Raw genomic sequence first — 20,694 nt, 5'->3', positions numbered from 1 at the left:
TTGGAAATCCAGGGTGATTTCTTTAACTCTGCAGTAAAGACTAACACATGAGTACACTCCATGAGATCAATTAGAAGCATAAAATAGGATCAAAACTGAAACAGTGCATTCATGTATCATACTATGAAGTACAGTGAAAGAACTTATGTTTCCAGTTTATTCACATTGCTTATGTACACAAAAGTAAATTTTGCGTATAACTGGAATTAAAATCATAATTTCACTAATCCCCGTAATAGGTTCATAGAGAGGAAACAATGCGGAGACAGGCCTTTCGCCCCAACTTCTCCATGCCAACCAAGATGACCATCTAAGCTAGTCCCATTTACCCATGTTTGACCCATACCCTTTTAAACCTTTTCCACTCATGCACCTGTCCAAATGTATTTTAAATGGTGTTATTGTACTTACCTCAACCACTTCCTCTAGCACTTCATTCCATCCATCACCAACACATGTGTGACAAAGTTGCCCATCCGTTTCATATTAAAACTTTCCTCTCTCACCTTAAACCTATGCCCTTGAGTTCTTGATTCCACAACCCTGGGGATACAAAAATCTGAGTATTCACCCTACCTATCACCCTCATGATTGTATACACCTCTAGAATATCAACCCTCAGTCTCCTAAGGTGCAAAGAATAAAGTCGTAGCCTGCCCAACCTCTCCCTATTGCTTAATCCCTTGACTCGTAAACATCTCTGCACTCTTTCCAGCTTAATGGCACCTTTCCTATAGCACCGTAAGCAAAACTGACCACAGTACTCCAAGTGCTGCCTCACCAACGCTTTGCGCCACTGTAAGATAATGTCCCGACTTCTATACTCAGAGTTCTGCCTTATGAAGCCAGCATACCAAATGCCTTCTCCATCACCCAATCTACATGTGACAGTACTGTCAGGGAACCATGTACTCAGTCACTCTGTTCTACCGCACATCCTAGGGCTCTACCATTCTCTGTGAAAGTTTACATGGGTTTGACTTCCCAAAATGTAACACCTTGCACCACGCTTTAATTAAACGTTGACATTCCTCAGTTCACTTACCCAGCTGATCAAGATCCCTCTGTAATTCATAATAGCCATCTTCAATCTCTATGATACCACCTATTTTTGTGTCATCTGGAAAATTACTAAACGATGCCTTGTACATTCTCAGCCAATTGTTAATATATATGACAAGTTGGGACCAATTCCTGAGGCACACCACTAATTACAGGCATTCAAACTGCCCATCACCATCACCCTCTAGTTACCATCAAACCAAATATGTATCCATTCAGCTGGCTCTCCCTGGATGCCTTGCAATCAAACCTTCCAGACCGCCTACCATGCAGAACCCTGTAAAAAAAATTATTGCTGAAGTCCATGTCGACACATCTACCAACGTGCCCACATCAACCATCTAGGTTACTTCGAAAAACTCAATCAGATTCATGAAATGTGATCTCCTATGTACAAAACCATGCTGACAGACCCTAATCAGCGCATCTTATCACATGCATCTTATCCCTCAGAATCCGCTCCAGTAATTTACCTACCACAGATGTTAGGCTTGCTGGTCTATAGTTCCTAGTTTTTTCTTTGCAGCCTTTCATTCATAAATAAAGGCACCACATTGGCATAACCATGGGACTTAACACGTGACTAACAATGATGAATATATCTCAGCCAGGTTCTCACAATTTCTTCTCCAGCTCCCCATAGTGTTCTTGGATATACATGATTATACCCCAAAGATGTATCTATCATTGTGTATTTTAAGATATCCAACAGTTGCTCCACCTCACTGCAGCCTATCCCCATTAATCATGAGGAGTTCCCTTGTCCTCTGCTGTGAAAACAGAGGAGAAATATTTACTGAGGACCTCATCCATCTCTTGCGGCTCCAAATATAAATGTCCACTTTGATCTTTGAGGTGCCTTGTTCTCTCTTGAGTTACAGAATTTCCCTTAAAATAAAAGTTTAATCTTTAAGCTTCTCTACCAAAGCTATCTCATGTTCCGTTTTTGCCCTAATGATTTCCTTCTTAAGTATATTCCTGTATCTGTTATACTATTCCAGGTATTCATAGTTTCATATGGTTGTGCCTGACCCATGCCTCCTTTATCTGCCGAGTGCCTCAATATCTCTCGTCATTCAGGGCTCCCTAGTCCTGCCAGCCTTGCCTTTCACTTTAACAGGAACATGAAAGCTGGACTATTGTGTGCAATTTTGGTCTCCTAATTTGAGGAAGGACATTATTGCTATTGAGGGAGTGTATCCCAGGTAATTCCTGGGATGGCATGGCTGGCATATGATGAAAGAATGGGTCGACTGGGCTTGTATTCACTGGAATTTAGAATAGGCTGTGGGCCGAGCATCAAAAATGTGTCTAGAAATAGGATTTCGTGACCCAAGTCACCAAACTACATGAAATTTTCACATATTGTGTAAAAAAATTTATATAAATCACCCCTGAAACTCGATCTGAAGAAGACTTGTACATTTTTATTAAATTAGAGAAAAAACTGAAAATTTTCGGGTAATGTTTAGTCCAATCAAAGCACGTTTAACATTGAGTTGTCTGCCAGTTGGCCAATCACGCGCTTTGTTTCAGGCTAGCACACAAAATGGCTGAGGGGGCTTCACAGATGCCTGTTTTACTGGAGATTCCGATGTGTTATTCTGTGGAATAAATGTCGTGGAAACTTGCAGCAGGTAATTGTATTTAGTGGGAAAAGCATTAAAAAGGCTGAAGAAAGTGCTGCTAAGTTGATGGAAGTGTTGAAAGTGATGGAAGTCTTGAAAGCAAAGTCCCTGCTGAGGTCCTGGAACACAAAGATTAAGAACCAGGAACCAACTCTAACTAAAAGGTAAGATCTAACGTCTGAATTTATGAAAATCTATCTGTATGGAGTTTAATTAATTTAATTGCACCCTTTTATAATGTGAATACATTCATTCATTCACTTACTTCATTCATTCACTTACTTCATTCATTCATGAAGTTGAGGGCCTAAACTATATGTCTCCATAACACAATCAATTAAACATTGTCACTAATGCCAGCTTGTTGTCGAGTAATAAGTCTTTAACAGCTAATCTCGGAGCTGCCTGCGATAACTTACCGGGAAAAAGTGCTCCGATCGCGGAACATAGGTACTCGCGGTAAAGTGAAGCCACGGTCTCAATTAATAAGCGGCCGATTCGCGAACGCGGAGCCGCGGAACATCATTGCGGGCAGGCGGGGGGGGGGGGGGGTGAGGCTGTACATAGTGCCGTCTGTAGCGGTCGTTTTCAGACCCCGACAACGGGAAGAAAACGGAGGGATATCGATCGCTATTTATAGGCTTCCATTGCAGTGGAATTCCATTCCGTTTTTTTCCCGTTGTCGGGGTCTGAAAACGACCGCTATAGACGGCACTATGTACAGCCTCCCCCCACCCGCCCGCGGAGATGATCCGCGGCTCCGCGTTCGCGAATCGGCCGCTTATTAATTGAGACCGTGGCTTCACTTTACCGCGAGTACCTATGTCCCGCGATCGGAGCACTTTTTCCCGGTAAGTTTTCGCAGGCAGCTCCGAGATTAGCTGTTAAAGACTTATTACTCTACAACAGGCTGGCATTAGTGACAATGTTTAATTGACTGTGTTATGGAAACATATAGTTTAGGCCCTCAACTTCATGAATGAATGAAGTAAGTGAATGAATGAAGTAAGTGAATGAATGAATTTATTCACATTATAAAAGTGCAATTAAATTAATTAAACTCCATACAGATAGATTTTCATAAATTCAGACTTTAGATCTTACCTTTTAGTTAGAGTTGGTTCCTGGCTCTTAATCTTTGTGTTCCCGGACCTCAGCAGGGACTTTGCTTTCAAGACTTCCATCACTTTCAACACTTCCATCAACTTAGCAGCACTTTCTTCGGCCTTTTTAATGCTTTCCCCACTAAATACAATTACCTGCTGCAAGTTTCCACGACATTTATTCCACAGAATAACACATCGGGTCTCCAGTAAAACAGGCATCTGTGAAGCCCCCTCAGCCATTTTGTGTGCTAGCCTGAAACAAAGCGCGTGATTGGCCAACTGGCAGACAACTCAATGTTAAACGTGCTTTGATTGGACTAAAAATTACCTGAAAATTTTCCGGTTTTTCTCTAATTTAATAAAAATGTGCAAGTCTTCTTCAGATCGAGTTTCAGGGGTGATTTATATAATTTTTTTTACACAATATGTGAAAATTTCATGTAGTTTGGTGACTTGGGTCACGAAACTGCAGAATAAAGCTCCTCGGCCCACAGCCTAGAAGGATGAGAGGGATTTTTAAAGAAACATATAAAATTCTTAAAGGATTGGACAGGCTAGATGCAGGAAAAATGTTCCTGATGTTGGGGGAGTCCAGAACCAGGGTCACAGTTTATGAATAAGGGGTAGGCCATTTAGGACTGAGATGAGGAAAATCACCCAAGTTGTGAATCTGTGGGATTCTCTGCCACAGAAGGCAGTGGAGGACAATTCACTGGATGTTTTCAAGAAAGTTCGATTTAGCTCGGGGCTAAAGGAATCAAGGGATATGGGGGGAGAAGCAGGAACGGGGTACAGATTTTAGATGATCAGCCATGATCATTTTGAATGGCGGTGCTGGGTCGAAGGGCCAAATGGCCTACTCCTGCACCTATTTTTCTGTTTCTAAGCCTTGAATTCTTGCTATCTCATGTTTAAAAGTCTCTGTTTATGCCTTTAATATGCATTTGTTTATTTTAAAGAAAAACGTTCTGTTAAAATCATTATTCCAGTTGAAAAATAAAAAAAATTGGATAATACTCAATGATTTTGTCAATTGGCTATTTTCTCCTTATGGGAGGAATTAGCTTCTCATAATTGCTTACATTCTGAATGTAAGGTGATACACGAACAAGCTAATGGCAATTTAGGTAGAAGGAACAGGATTATAAAGACAACCATGATTTTTGAGCGATACCAACCTGAGACGGCTGATAAAGTATGTTTTCCTGATGTAACTGTTTTCTCTTATGATGTTATTATTTTTCACTCCTTGATTCAACCTGAGCCAAAGTGCCTTTATTTATTTTGTGGATCATTTAGAATTATACTTCAGATCAGAATTATTCTTTTTAGTATTAATGACATTGAAAGTTTCATAATTAAAGGAAATAGTGAGCAGCATGGCAGATGCAGTATAATGTGGATAAAGGTGAGGTTATCCACTTTGGTGGCAAAAACAGGAAAGTTGACTATTATCTGAATGGTGGCCGATTAGTAAAAGGGGAGATGCAACGAGACCTGGGTGTCATGGTACACCAGTCATTGAAAGTAGGCATCCAGGTGCAGCAGGCAGTGAAGAAAGCGAATGGTATGTTAGCATTCATAGCAAAAGGATTTGAGTAGAGGAGCAGGGAGGTTCTACTGCTGTTGTACGGGGTCTTGGTGAGACCACACCTGGAGTACTGCGTACAGTTTTGGTTTCCTAATCTGAGGAAAGACATTCTTGCCATAGAGGGAGTACAGAGAAGGTTCACCAGACTGATTCCTGGGATGTCAGGACTTTCATATGAAGAAAGACTGGATAGACTCGTCTTGTATTCGCTAGAATTTAGAAGACTGAGGGGGGATCTTATATAAACTTACAAAATTCTTAAGGGGTTGGACAGGCTAGATGCAGGAAGATTGTTCCCGATGTTGGGGAAGTCCAGAACAAGGGGTCACAGTTTAAGGATAAGGGGGAAATCTTTTAGGACCGAGAAGAGAAAAACATTTTTCACACAGAGAGTGGTGAATCTCTGGAATTCTCTGCCACAGAAGGTAGTTGAGGCCAGTTAATTGGCTATATTTAAGAGGGAGTTAGATGTGGCCCTTGTGGCTAAAGGTATCAGGAGGTATGGAGAGAAGGCAGGTATGGGATACTGAGTTGAATGATCAGCCATGATCATATTGAATGGCGGTGCAGGCTCGAAGGGCCGAATGGCCTACTCCTGCACCTATTTTCTATGTTTCTATGTAATTCGGGAAGCAGCGATAAATATATACTGTAAGAGTACAGGTTCCTTCCCATCAACTAACATATGGGATTACCGTAATAGCAGTCCTGTGGTTTCCTTTCCTTCACATTAGTACTGCAATACTGCAGGCATATTAAATTCAGAGAAAACGTAATTAAGAAAGATTTGAATGCAGTGATTTTTCAAAATCATTTACCGCTCCTGTTATGTGAGGTACATGAGAATAACGTGGGAAGCAAAAACTGTATTTAAAAAAAAATGGCAAGATGCTAATAAGTATAAAATAAGCAGGATGTGTGAAGTGGTGCCATGACCATTCATTCCAACCAGCATTAGCTAACAAGACTAATAGAAGAAAGGCGCCAAGAGGCTTTGAGGCAATTAAGAAATAAGTGAAGATGTTGAAGCATGCGCAGCAACAAGAGTGCACTGAATTTTAATATTAGATACATCTTAATGTTTTTGCCTGAGATTTTTAAAGTAATTTTCCAATCATTCAATACCAAATAGCTCATTTGAAATGCAAAGTTTAGCAGTAAATTCTTTAATTTAGATTTGTGAACATTTACATTAACATTCTAATAACGTGGTGTAACTAAGATGCATATTTTTGTGGATATTATTTTTTTGTTTACTTTCCTGTCTCCTTCTGCATCTCAGTGGCCTAGGGCAGTGACCCATGGCTAATAGGGAAGGAAAGAAGAACACTTTATAATCCTGCCTTTCATTTTCATGTGCAAAATTCAAGATGACTTCTTTAGTGGGATTATTGAGATTGGACACATGAGACTGGGCGATTGGCACTGATTTTAGCAACAGTTTAATGTGTATTGTTGCAACTGCATTGGTGATGTTTTCTCACTGAATTTCACAGACGTTGAAATGGCAAGTGGTATTTGTATTTACTCATTTAAAAATTAGTATCTACACCTTCCATGCATGTACAGGTATTGTCAAATGTGAAAGTCCCAAATTTACTGATATGGTGGGAAAGGCAAATCTTGTATGTTGATTCTACTGTAATGTCCCAGTGTTTACACTAATTAATTGGCACTTGGTGCCTGGTGTAGGGTTTGTACCATCTTTGGTTTAATTGGAATTTAATCAGGAAGTCAAAGGTAGGGATCTTTTTTTTCTGTGTTTTTACGTTTCAGCTTTTTTTAAATTTTCCATTAAAAAATAATATTGACATCATTTTGAAAAGAGATTTTAAATGCTTCTAGTTGTCAGAAACATTCAGAGCCATGCTGAAACTCTCACCACTGGTTACTGGCAAAGCTCAGGGATATTTTGGGTCAGAGCTTCTTCAATGCGCTATCAGAGGACCTGACATCATTTGTCCATCTTTCTGGTCCCCAGAATATTTAATGCTAACAATACATCTGTATCAGGCAGGTACAGATATGGAGTGGTTATTGGCAGTGATTGCAGGTAATAGTTTATGACAGCATGATTTGGACAGTACCAGTGAATATGTCTGCAACACTCACAGTATATTTTGGAATGATTTCAACTCTTTATATTGTGCCTATCTGCATGGTCATCATTTGGATGCACCAACTATTTTCATGGTCCATGCTAGTAATCTATTCTTGCAAACAATCAGCTCATAGATACCGATATATGTGGGAAAGTCAAATCTGTCAGTTGATCCTGCTAAAATGCCCCAGTGTTTACACTGCGTAATTGGCACTTGGCAATGTTGGGGGATTTCACTACTCCTCCATTGAGCTACACTGTCAACCAATTTCTAAAGAGAAGTGAAACAGTCTCCGAGGGGAAGTAAAGGGAACACAGAAGAAGCAGACAGTGGAATTTTGTAAAACATTTTGCAAGACGATGACAGAAATGCGGCAAATATTTTTGATGTGATTTTCTTTAAAACAAGTTTTAAGATGTCTCTATAATTCCTGTTGAAGCATTATTGCTTTTTTTGGAAGAAAATATGTCAGAAATTACCAAATGTTAAATAATAATATTTACTGAATCATTACATATGCTATTTATCAACAAAGTAATTGGTGTCCAAGGAATTTACCAGATTGTCAATAATACTTCAAAATAGCCCAGAGATAAATTCGAACACAAAGCTTTGACGCGGAAGAAACTCCTTAACTTTCCAAGAGTTGTGCTTTATTTATTGGATCAATTATGATAATGTGTTTTTCATTGCGAAGTGTTTTCACAATGTACAAACTATTGTAAAGACGAGCAATTTTTAGATCTTTCAAGGTCAGGAGGTTCACTTTCACACTTCACATTTCAGTCTTGTTTTACATTCACTGAGTTTTACAAAGATAGTTTTTGTGCGACATTACCGCATAGCTATTTTTGCAATGAAGGAAATATTTTATTCCTTTTGCTCAAAGTTAGATACATAGAAACATAGAAACATAGAAATTAGGTGCAGGAGAAGGCCATTCGGCCCGTCGAGCCTGCACCGCCATTCAATATGATCATGGCTGATCATCCAACTCAGTATCCCGTACCTGCCTTCTCTCCATACCTCCTGATCCCTTTTGCCACAAGGGCCACATCTCTCCCTCTTAAATATAGCCAATGAACTGGCCTTGACTACCCTCTGTGGCAGAGAGTTCCAGAGATTCACCACTCTCTGTGTGAAAAATGTTCTTCTCATCTCGGTTTTAAAGGATTTCCCCCTTATCCTTAAGCTGTGACCCCTTGTCCTGGACTTCCCCAACATCGGGAGCAATCTTCCTGCATCTAGCCTGTCCAACCCCTTAAGAATTTTATAAGTTTCTATAAGATCCCCTCTCAATCTCCTAAATTCTAGAGAGTATAAACCAAGTCTATCCAGTCTTTCTTCATAAAACAGTCCTGACATCCCAGTAAAACATAGTAAAAAAGGTGCAGGAGGAGACCATTCGGCCCTTTGAGCCAACACCGCCATTCAATGTGAGCATGGCTGATCATCCACAATCAGTACCCCGTTCCTGCCTTCTCCCCATATCCCTTGATTCTGCTAGCCCTAAGAGTTCTCGCCAACTCTCTTTTGAATGCATCCAGTGAATCGGCCACCACCGTGTTCTGAGGCAGAGAATTCCACAAATTCACAATCTCTGGGTGAATAAGTTTTTCCTCATCTCAGTTCTAAATGGCCTATCCCTTATTCTTAAACTGTGGCCCCTGGTTTTGCACTCCCTCAACATCTGGAACTTGTTCAAGAAGGAACTGCAGATGCTGGAAAATCGAAGGTACACAAAAATGCTGGAGAAACTCAGCGGGTGCAGCAGCATCGGGAACTTGTTTCCTGCATCTAGCGTGTCCAAACCTTAATAATTTTATATGTTTCTATAAGATCCCCTCTCATTCTTCTAAATTCCAGTGAATACAAGCCCAGTCGCTCCATTCTTTCATCATATGACAGTCCCGCCATCCCATGAATTAATCTCGTGAACCTACACTGCATTCCCTCAATAGCAAGAATGGCCTTCCTCAAAGATAATTTAGATCCTCTCAGGGGCTGAATTTACAATTTTTTTTGATTTCTTCTAATTTAATGCCATTTTTCAACTTCTGGTCATAGTCATCTGGCATGGACACAGGCCCTCAGGCCCAACTTGCCCATGCCGACCAAGATATCTCATTTACACTAATCCCACTTGTCTGCTTTTAGCTCCTATCCCTCTAAATCTTTCCTATCCATGTACTTGTCCAAATGTTTTTTAAATGCTGTTATAGTATTGAAAATATTGTTAAGGTAGGTAAATTATAATATATAATAGGTAAAATGATGTTATAGGTAAATTGTATAAGTAAATTGTATTCTTTTATAATTTTTTGTCGGCCATTTTTCACTCTCTTTTTGAATACTCTATAATTTAGAATCAACTTAAAAAAAAAAACAATTTGAAAGAACAGATCTCATTTATTTTTTCCATTCGTGTACCTCATTTTATTTTAAATAACACTTCTTTGACCTGAATTTTTCCAAAAAATATCGAAACTCTATCCATTTTTATAAACCTCGAATGAAGTTCTACACCCACCATGGTTCAGTTCAAAACATTAAAGTTGGCTTTATTTAAGAGGTAGACAAAAAATGCTGGGGAAACTCAGCAGGTGAGGCAGCATCTATGGAGAGAAGGAATTGGCGATGTTTCGGGTCGAGACCCTTCTTCAGACAGTTGGCTTGCTCTCTCTACTCCAGTTTATTCAGATCTCTTACCACTGGCCTAGTAACTGCATTTTTTCCATCCAAAATAGTTATTGTTGTTGTGGAGTTTAGGAACCCACATGGCCTGACTATTTGTACTTTTGCTTTGGCCTCTTTGGCAGATAATGAAATAAAATTATGTAAATAGAATTTCCAGTAATGCAATTCCAATATTCTGTTAAATTAGGCATTTTCAATTTTTTATCATGTTGCCTTATTCTAGTAAATGTAGAAAGCATACTTTCTGATTAATTTATATTTTTTACTCTGTGTTACTTCTTCCAATGCAGGAAGGATATTCTTCGATTTTTAGATGCAGAGAGAGACATATCTGTCGTGAAAAGCAGTTTGAAGCCAGGAGATATAATTCATTATGTGCTGGACAGGCGTCGAACCCTCAATATCTCGCACAATTTGCACAGTCTTCTTCCGGAAGTGTCACCGATGAAGAACAAGCGATTCAATACTTGTGCGGTTGTAGGGAATTCTGGAATTCTTCTTGGAAGTGGATGTGGAAAAGAGATTGACAGTCATGAGTTCGTAATAAGGTAGGACCTTCTGAAGATGGATATTAATATCTATCCAGTTAGCAATAATTTCGTGATTTCTTAAAGCATAGAACAATGGACATTTGCCTGCAGATAATCAATTGTGTAAGAAAGGTGAGTTAAAGATAATCTCTTCATGTAATTTCTATTTTCTCTGAATGTAAAGTACTTTTTTGAGCTATGAGCAGGAATCTTGAAAATTAATTGATGAATGGTAGGGCATTAGCTTATGGTCCAAATTAATTACAGGGCAAAGAGACTTGCAAATGCTGGTCACATTGACTGTGTTGCATATTAAACCTTGATCCTAATTCTGTCATTTTGGAGGGAGCTTCAATTCATTTGGCTGTAAATTTAGAGGCATGGACAACAGTCACATGGACAGCAATCTCGAAAATAATACAATTTAGAAAAAATATCAAACATTTTTGCGTGTTTATTTTTAAAAAAAAATGTTTTTTTATTAGAATTTAAAATTTTGTACTATTGAGTATTGAAGGTGAAAAGATTGAAAAGAGATCAGTAGAATGTAAAGAATGTCTTAGATTTTTGAATTATGAAAAGTAGTAGTGGGAAGTAAATCTCAAAAAGACAAGGAGATTTTTGAAACTAGAGGGAATCTACAGAGTGTGTAAGAAAGAACTGCAGATGCTGGTAAAATCGAAGGTAGACACAAAATGCTGGAGTAACTCAGCGTGTGAGGCAGCATCTATGGAGAGAAGGAATGGGCGACATTTCGGGTCAAGACCCTTCTTCAGACTGATGTCAGGGGAGGGGGTGGGACAAAGATAGAATGTAGGCAGAGACAGTAAGACTAGAGGGAGAACTGGGAAGGGGAAGGAGAGAGAAAGCAAGGGCTATCTGAAGTTAGTGGTCAATGTTCATACCGCTGGGGTGTAAACTACCCAAGTGAAAAATGAGGTGCTGTTGCTACAAGTTGGGCTGAGCCTCACTCTGACAATGGAGGAAGCCCAGGAGAGAAAGGTCAGATTGGGAATGGGAGGGGGAGTTGAAGTGCTGGGCCACCAGGAGATCAGGTAGGTTAAGACGGACTGAGCGGAGGTGTTCAGCGAAACGATCGCCGAGCCTGCGCTTGGTCTTGCCGATGTAGCGCAGATGCAGCGTAGATGGAGAAATTGGGAGTAGGGGATAGAGTGGAAGCAGGTTGGGAGGAAGTGTAGTGAAGATAGCTATGGAAGTCAGTAGGTTTGTAGTAGATGTCGGTCAATAGTCTGTTTCCTGTAATGGAGACGGTGAGATCTAGAAACGGTAGGGAGATGTCGGAGATGGTCCAAGTGAATTTGAGTGCAGGATGGAAATTAGTGGTGAAGTTGATGAAGTCAGTGAGTTCTGCATGGGTGCAGGAGGTAGAACCAATGCAGTCGTCAATGTAGCGGAGGTAGAGTTCGAGGATGGGGCCAGTGTACGCCTGGAACAGGGATTGTTCGACGTACCCTACAAAGAGGCGGGCATAGCTGGGGCCCATGCGAGTGCCCATAACTACACCTGGGATCTGGAGGAAGTGGGAGGAGTCGAAGGAGAAGTTGTTGAGGGTAAGAACCAGCTCTGCCAGGCGGGGGAGAGTATTGGTGGATGGAAATTGGCTGGTTCCTCGGTTGAGGAAGAAACATAGGCCTTTAAGACCCTCCTGGTGGGAGATGGACGTGTAGAGTGACTGGACATCCATAGTAAAGATGAGGGAGTGGGGACCTGGAAAACGGAAGTCATTGAGGAGACAATGAGCGTGTGAGGTGTCTTGGACATAGGTAGGGAGGGATTGGACCAGAGGGAAAAGGATGGAGTTGAGATATGTGAGAATTAATTTGGTGGGGCATGAACAAGCAGAAACTATGGGTCTGCCAGGACAGTTCTGTTTGTGAATTTTGGGGAGAAGATAAAATCGAGTCGTGCAGGGCTGGAGAACGATAAGGTTGGAGGCTTTAGAGGGCAGAGAGCCGGAAGCTATCTTGACTATACTTCTTCCCACCCTGCTTCCTGTAAAGACTCTATCTTCCCCCCCCCCCCTACTCCTAATTCCTCCGTCTATGCCCAGGCTGAGGTGTTCCATACCAGGGCATCGGAGATGGCCGCATTCTTTAGGGAACGGGAGTTGCCCCATTCCATTATAGATGAGGATCTCCTCGATATCCCGCAGCTCTGCTCTTACTCCCCCTCCCCCCATTCGTAACAAGGACAGAGACCTTCCACCCCATCAGCTGTAGTATGCAGTGTATAATCCTCCAATATTTTCGTCACCTCCAATGGGATCCCACTACACGCTATATCTTCCCGTCTCCACCCCTTTTTGGTTTCCGCAAAGACCGTTCCCTCCGTAACCCCCTGGTCAAATCGTCCCTTCCCACCCAAACTATCCCCTCCCCAGGTACTTTCCCCTGCAACCGCAGGAGATGCAACACCTGTCCCTTTACCTCACCCCTCAACTCCATCCAAGGACCTAAACAGTCTTTCCAGGTGAGGCAGAGGTTTACTTGTACCTCCCTCAATCTCATCTACTGTATCCGCTGTTCCAGGTGTCAACTTCTCTACATCGACGAGACCAAGCGCAGGCTCGTTTCGCTGAACACCTCCGCTCAGTCCGTCTTAACCTTCCTGATCTCCCGGTGGCTCAGTACTTCAACTCCCCCTCCCATTCCCAATCTGACCTTTCTGTCCTGAGCTTCCCCCATTGTCAGAGTGAGGCTCAGCGCAAATAGTAGCAACAGCACCTCATATTTCGTTTGGGTAGTTTACACCCCAGCAGTATAAACATTGACTTATCCAACTTCAGTTAGCCCTTGCCTTCTCTCTCCATCCCCTTCCTCTTCCCAGTTCTCCCACTAGTCTTACTGTCTCCGCTTACATTATAGCTTTGTCCCGCCCCCTCCCCTGACATCAGTCCGAAGAAGGGTCTCGACCCGAAACGTCGCCCATTCCTTCTCTCCATAGATGCTGCCTCAACCGCTGAGTTACTCCAGCATTTTGTGTCCACAAGGGAATCTACAGAGTTGGTGTCACCTAACTGGAGGGAGAGTAGCAGGCATGAGAGAGAGAGATATATATATATATATATATATATATATATATATATATATATATATATATATATATATATATATATATATATATATATATATATATATATATATATATATATATATATATATACATAAGTTAAACGCTGTGCTGATTGCAATTTAGAAAGCAATTATTTCACTCTTGGGGAAACGATAACACGATAAAATCTGGTTGATTTAATTAGGAAATAATAATGTGAATAACAAAGTGGTAATGCAAGGAAGCATATTGATATCATATTCAACCATACTGAGTGCTGTCCTAATTTCATTTTGTCAAAAATGAGCAAAAGCTAAGTAAAAAGATTGTTTCTTTCCATTAAAGCTTGATTATATTCACATGGATTAATAACGTCAACTCACAAAGTGAGAAATAAGTATTTTAAAATAAAAACCAAAAACACCATAATTGTCCAGCAGGTCAGACCCCAACTGTGGGAAGATAAACAGAGCTAACGTCTCAGATTGAAGACTTCTCAACTGAAGTTTGTTAGGGTACAGGGAGTCTCCTTTCTAGTACTGATGAAGGGTCTTTAGCATGAAACAATAGCCCTCCTTCTCTTCCCACAGCTGGAGTCTGACAATGAGTATCTACAGCATTTTTTTGTTTTTATTTCAGATTACTGGCTTCTGTAGGGTTTTTTTGATTTAGAAATAAAGGGGCAAGCGTGGTGGTGCAACGGTAGAGTTGCTGCCTTATAGCAGCAGAGACCCGGGTTCGATCCTGACTACGGGTACTGTCTGTGCGGAGTTTGTACGTTCCCCCCGTAACCTGCGTGGGTTTTCCCCGGCTGCTCCAGTTTCCTCCCACATTCCAAAGACGTATAGTTTAGGCTTCGGTAAAAATTGTAAATTGTCCCAAATGTGTAGGATAGCGTTATACCCCTGTCCCACTTAAGAAACCTGAACGGAAACCTCTGGAGACTTTGTGCCCCACCCAAGGTTTCCGTGCGGTTCCCGGAGGTTTTTGTCAGTCTCCCTACCTGCTTCCACTACCTGCAACCTCCGGCAACCACCTGCAACCTCCGGGAACCGCACGGAAACCTTGGGTGGGGCGCAAAGTCTCCAGAGGTTTCCGTTCAGGTTTCCTAAGTGGGACAGGGGCATTTGTGTATGAGGATCGCTGTTCTTTGTAGACTCGGTGGGCCGAAGGTCCTGTTTCCATGCTGTATCCCAAAACTAAAACTAAAAAATGAAATAAGTACTTTACCTCAGTTTACACTTGGTGATAATGAACAAAATTAAGTTCCGAGATTTCACTTCAGATCTGTTCAAATGTAAGATGAGAGAGTTTGGGAAATGAGGCAAATAAACGTGTGCACATTGTAAACAGTATTTGGTACATTCTCTGGGAGGAGGAAGTATTAAAAAAAATCAAAAATAAAATGTAAAAAGATTTGAATGCAGCAAGCTGATGGCTGCTCTGAGCTATTTTGACAGTGAATGAGCAGCCACAGGTGTTTACGTTTTTCAAGAGGACTATGAGTGCTGAATGCATGAGGTTTATTTTCTAGGGTGGATCTGAGAATAGCACATCGAGCAAATGTTGATATTTAATGCTCTGATCAATACTCAAATGAAAATAATGTTTTTATAGCTTTTTTTGGAGCTCGCTCTGACCCAATATTATCTCTCTCACTGTAAAAGCAGCAGGATGTATTTGCAACATGCTACCCATGCATAAAGCCATATATTAAAGAAACAGCCTGGTTTTCAGTTCAATTGATTTTAATGGAGAGGAAACATCAGGCGGTTTTTATAATGGGCAGTTGATCATCTCTCTTATGTGACTACCTAGAGGGATTGTCCCTGTTTAAATCTGTTCTATTCTTTAATCTTCACAGTATCACTTATATGCACGGTTACTTCAGATGATGTAAAGTTCAAATCAAAGACCTGAAAGGTAGCAGAAAGGATAAAAACAAATGAGAATATTTTAAAATCGATTAGACATTAGGGGATGTAAACTGCATAGCGCGACAAAAAGGGGGCAAGGTTCACAATGCACATTAACCCAAATCCATTTCATACTACACAGGGAGTATGGCAACTACATGCTGAAAGCTTATTTATCTGATTGTTGTATGCAGCCAGCACTAACGATGCTGTTCATCGCTCACAAGGCAATCTGTAAATCATGAGCGAGTCAAAGTAACATTTCAACATGTGTGCTATTTTCTTCGTTTCATTTTCAACACCGCCAGCTTTAGTTTCTATGGGGCCAACAATACTACCAAGCACCCCTTTCCTCAAAATATAAGGAGCTGTAAAGATTATTTTGATGGTTTTGATATCCGTTGAAGGTTTATATTTGTCCCATCCTCCCGAGCTTTATATCTCTTGGGTCATATGGAACATGGAAGTGAAACAACATGGAAATCTTTGGCCCTTGGTGACCATGATGTCTCATCTAATCTAGTTTCACCTGTCTGCATTTGGCTTCTATCCCTCTAAACCTTTCCTAATCATGAACCTGTCCAAGTATCTATTAAATGCTTTTGTAGTACCTGCCTCAACTACCTCCTTTGGCAGCTCATTCCATATATACACCCCCTCTGAATGAAAAGGTTACCTTTCAGGTTCCTATTGAATCTTGCCCCTCTCACCTTACATCTATGGTTCTTGAACCCCTACCCTGGTTAAAAGACTCTGTGCACTCTATTCCCTTTATGATTTTATACACCTCAATAAGATCAACCTTCAGCCTCCTGCACTCCAACAACCATTCCTTATTGCTTAGACCCTCGAGTCCCAGCAGTATCCTCATCAAAGTCCTCATATTGATGTATATCATGAACCATCTGAAAGTATTTTAAAAACTTTTCAAATGCTACCAAAGTGTGGAGATGATCTCCAAAATGGTTGCTCTATCTCATTTTATCATATCGTAAGTAATAAGAGCAGAATTAGACCATTCGGCCCAACAAGTCTACTCCGTCATTCAATCATGGCTGATCTATCTCTCCATCCTAACCCCATTCTCCTGCCTTCTCCCCATAACCTCTGACATGAAGCAGCATGGCATTCATATATACTGCTGCCAATAAATGTGTGGATGGTACATCCATGTTTGCATCCATCTTATTAAATAATAGCCAGTGTTGCCCATTGATTTATCATGTAGCTCAAATACAAATGACGCAGTTGCCTGTCACTGAATGCTGCTAATGCACAGGGTATTGACTTGCATGATAAAGTGGGTATAATCACACACCAGTGGGATGTTGAGGGAGGAGAATTCCTTCTGGTTGTGGGTCTCCAAGTTAACATGATAAAAGGCGAAGCCATTCAGAGGATATTATACTCCACTCCCCGAGAGCTACCTGGTGGGGGCTGCCATAACTGAAGGGGGGACCCGGCTGGGGGGCCACTGGGAACGATGGAGGGACCCGACTTGGGGGCCACTGGGAACAAAGGAGGGACCGGGCGGGATGGAACAATATAGTATCACTGAATTGAATAATTGCATCTCGAAGGAGACGTTTTCTCTGAAAACCTCAGAAAGGTAATATGATCCTTCCTGATTCTGTTTTTCTTTCCTCCTTCTCTTATATTCAGCAGCTTGTTCCCTTCATGCCCACTAATGACCATGCCTGTGAACAACTGATTTGTGCAGGGCCTTGCAGAAAATGCAAAGGCTTTCAGCAACTGGGATATCGTGCCCTCTGTTCTCAAGCAACCTTAAAGAATGATAGAAAGCACTAAACCTTTGAAAAATCAAATCAGCAACCAGTACAACTCAACCATTAACTAACTTGCAAGTATTGCTGTTATCTCTAACTAGTGCTGGTCCTTCCTGTTGCTATACACGTTTTCTGCTGTGTGACATTAAGCAAAGGCTTCAACTGCAAAATGGAACACTAATTTAGCGACACTGGCATCAGATAGGAATTGCAAATTGATTGATATCATAGTTTGCCCACCCTGCAATCATTAGTGTTACACACTAACACGACAATTAATCCATATTTATCTATAGCAACTAATCAGTGACGACCACAAAACAGTAGGTCACAATTTCATGCTTTTAAGAAAACAATATTTTCTTTCAAACTGCAACTGTCCAATGGTGTTCTGATGTTACCATCACTGAAGATATGAAACGTTTACAGAGGCATTTTTGTATAAATCAAACAACTGCACAAATTTAAAAAAAGGACAGTTTACTCTAAACTTGTTTCCAGTTTGTTGATTCCAACCAAGACAGTTGCATTCCCTATTTTCTGTCAGAAAGAACAAGTATTATCTGAGGTAATTAACTGTAATGAAACAAGGTAAATACAGGCTGAAATGAAAAGAAGTGAATAATAGGTACACAAAAAAGCTGGAGAAACTCAGCGGGTGCAGCAGCATCTACGGAGTGAAGGAAATAGGCAACGTTTCGGGCCGAAACCCTTCTTCAGACTGATAGGGGGTGGCGGGGAGAAGGAAGGAAAAAGGAGGAGCCCGAGGGCTGAGGGATGGGAGGAGACAGCCCGAGGGCTGAGGAAGGGGAGGCGACAGCAAGGGCTAACAAAATTGGGAGAATTCAATGTTCATGCCCGCAGGATGCAGACTCCCCAAGCGGAATATAAGGTGCTGTTCCTCCAATTTCCGGTGTTGCTCACTCTGGCCATGGATCCGGTGTTGCTCGAGGGACTCAACATACAGGCTTCTTCCTAATGAGGAATAAATCTAGATTGAGCAGTTCCATTCCATAAACTGGAGCAGGCTAGGTGTGTGGAATAAACTTTTGATGTTCCTAAGTTTAATTATTTTCTTATTTTAGGTACAAGGAAACCCATGTAGACTTAAGGCTCATTTGATAAATTTTGAAGAATTTGATACTTCAACAAAGCAATCAATAAGGTTCCATTATGTGAGCAATTATATTTTGCTGTTCCAAATATAAACATGCTAATTAAGTTTATAATAATCTCCCCAGCCATCATGTGCCTAGTTGTCTAATTTAATAATGTCCAGTCTGAGAAATTGATCGAAACCTTTAGTCTTTCTGCACTATCTCCATTTGCTTTCAAGAGAGAGCTAGATAGGGCTCTTAAAGATAGCGGAGTCAAGGGATATGGGGAGAAGGCAGGAACGGGTTACTGATTAGGGATGATCAGCCATGATCACATTGAATGGCGGTGCTGGCTCGAAGGGCCACATGGCCTACTCCTGCACCTATCGTCTATTTGATCTCCAGCTGCTTTACACGGTATTTTCAAATGTTGAAACCAAGCCATTTAAGACCATGTGTGGGAAAGATCTGAAGATGCTGGTTTAAATGGAAAATTGGTACAAAACGCTGGAGTAACTCAGTGGGATAGACAGTATCTCTGGAGAGAAGGAATGGGTGACGTTTCGGGTCGAGACCCTTCTTTAAACTGATTCTCCAGTCTGAGGAATGGTCTCGACCCAAAATGTCACCCATTCCTTCTCTCCAGAGATATTGCCTGTCCCGCTGAGCTACTCCAGCATTTTGTGTCTATCTTCCGTTTAAGAACATATTAAGGTGACCCTTGAAGTAAGAAGGTGAGGTGTGCAGAGACAGAGAGGGGTGAGGGACAAATTCCAGGACCAAGGACCGGGGCATCTGAAGGTAAATGTGGCAAAATTAAATTCAGGGATGGAGAGGTTGGAAGTGGAGAAATTAGAGGAACTGATAACATGAGGATTGTTGGGCTGATGGAGATCGGAGAAGAAAACAGGGCATAGTTTGGCTGAAGTCATTGCATGATCGCATGCACTAAAGTTAGCAGGATGCTGTGAGTTAGAACTGGGGATAGCAGAGTTTTGGATTAGCTCCAGTTTACGGAGTGTGGAGTGTAGAGTGAAGGAAAACGATTTGCAACATGTGAGAATGAAGAGGTGTTGGCTAATAAGAACAAGGATAAGAGCCGCTGATAAACTGTGGCAGAAGCTGAGGAAAGCAGTTTACTTTTGGTGAGGTAGAAATGGAGTGTATTTGTAACAGTGTAAATATGTGGTTGAGGTTTGTGGCAGAGATTGATGGCTGTGGTATTGGATTTCCCAATTTTTAGTTCACTAGACATTATACTTATCTGATGCAGATATATAGAAATCAAAACAGTACAGCACAGTTCAGGAACGGGCCGAACATGTACCAAACATGATCCATACCCCTCCATTCCCTGCATATCAACATGCCTATCTAAAATCCTCTAAAATGCCACTATAGCGTCTGCCTCCACCACTACTCCTGACAGTATGTTCAATGCACCCACCACCTACTGTACCATTTTTAAACCACTCAAGCAGAATATATGGGGCAATTCCTCTGGTTTATGTGTGACCTCACTCTGGCAATGGAGGAGGCCCAGGACAGAGAGATCGGTAAGGGAATGTGAATGGTAATTAAAATGGTTAGCAAACACTTGGTCTACCAAGGCCTACTGGATCTCCAGTTGCTGACCATTTAAAACCAACACCTTGCTCTGTGGGTCGTGCTGCCTATTTTCCATGCATCGGCAGAATATCAAATATCCAGCAAAAAAATTACAGGAATGTGTAAACGATATGCCTGTAGACTTGGCTTAGATAGATTACTAATAAATATGTTAAATATGATATATCACATCGGAAAAAATATTATTCATTTGAGTTATTTTTCATTATTTATATTATTGGAAATTATTTATGAATTTCACTGATGTCACTCAGAAAGAATACAGATACAGAACAAACCAATTATTTTGTTAAACACAAAAATGCTGGAATAACTCATCAGGCAGAGTCTGTGGAGGAAATGGATAGGTGACATTTCAGGTTAGAACTGAGGAAGGGTCCCGACCCAAAATGTTGCTTATAGATTCATGGAAGGGTCCAAACCCAAAACGTCGCCTGGCAATCCCCTCTCCACAGATGATGCCTGACCCATTGATTT

General features: G+C 41.1%; 1 protein-coding gene across 1 annotated transcript in view; it reads left to right on the top strand.

The window, feature by feature from the left end:
• The window catches only part of st8sia4 (ST8 alpha-N-acetyl-neuraminide alpha-2,8-sialyltransferase 4), a 71,466-nt gene that overhangs the window by 16,884 nt on the left and 33,888 nt on the right, over positions 1-20,694 (top strand). Inside the window, exon 3 of the mRNA XM_033017366.1 lies at positions 10,477-10,734. Coding sequence (XP_032873257.1) covers positions 10,477-10,734 — 258 coding nt within the window. The remainder of the gene's footprint in view (positions 1-10,476; positions 10,735-20,694) is intronic.

The sequence above is a fragment of the Amblyraja radiata genome, chromosome 3, assembly GCF_010909765.2.
Source record: "Amblyraja radiata isolate CabotCenter1 chromosome 3, sAmbRad1.1.pri, whole genome shotgun sequence".
Taxonomy (NCBI): Eukaryota; Metazoa; Chordata; class Chondrichthyes; order Rajiformes; family Rajidae; genus Amblyraja; species Amblyraja radiata.
Note: the sequence above shows the minus strand (reverse complement) of the source record. Positions and strands in the feature narration are given on the sequence as shown.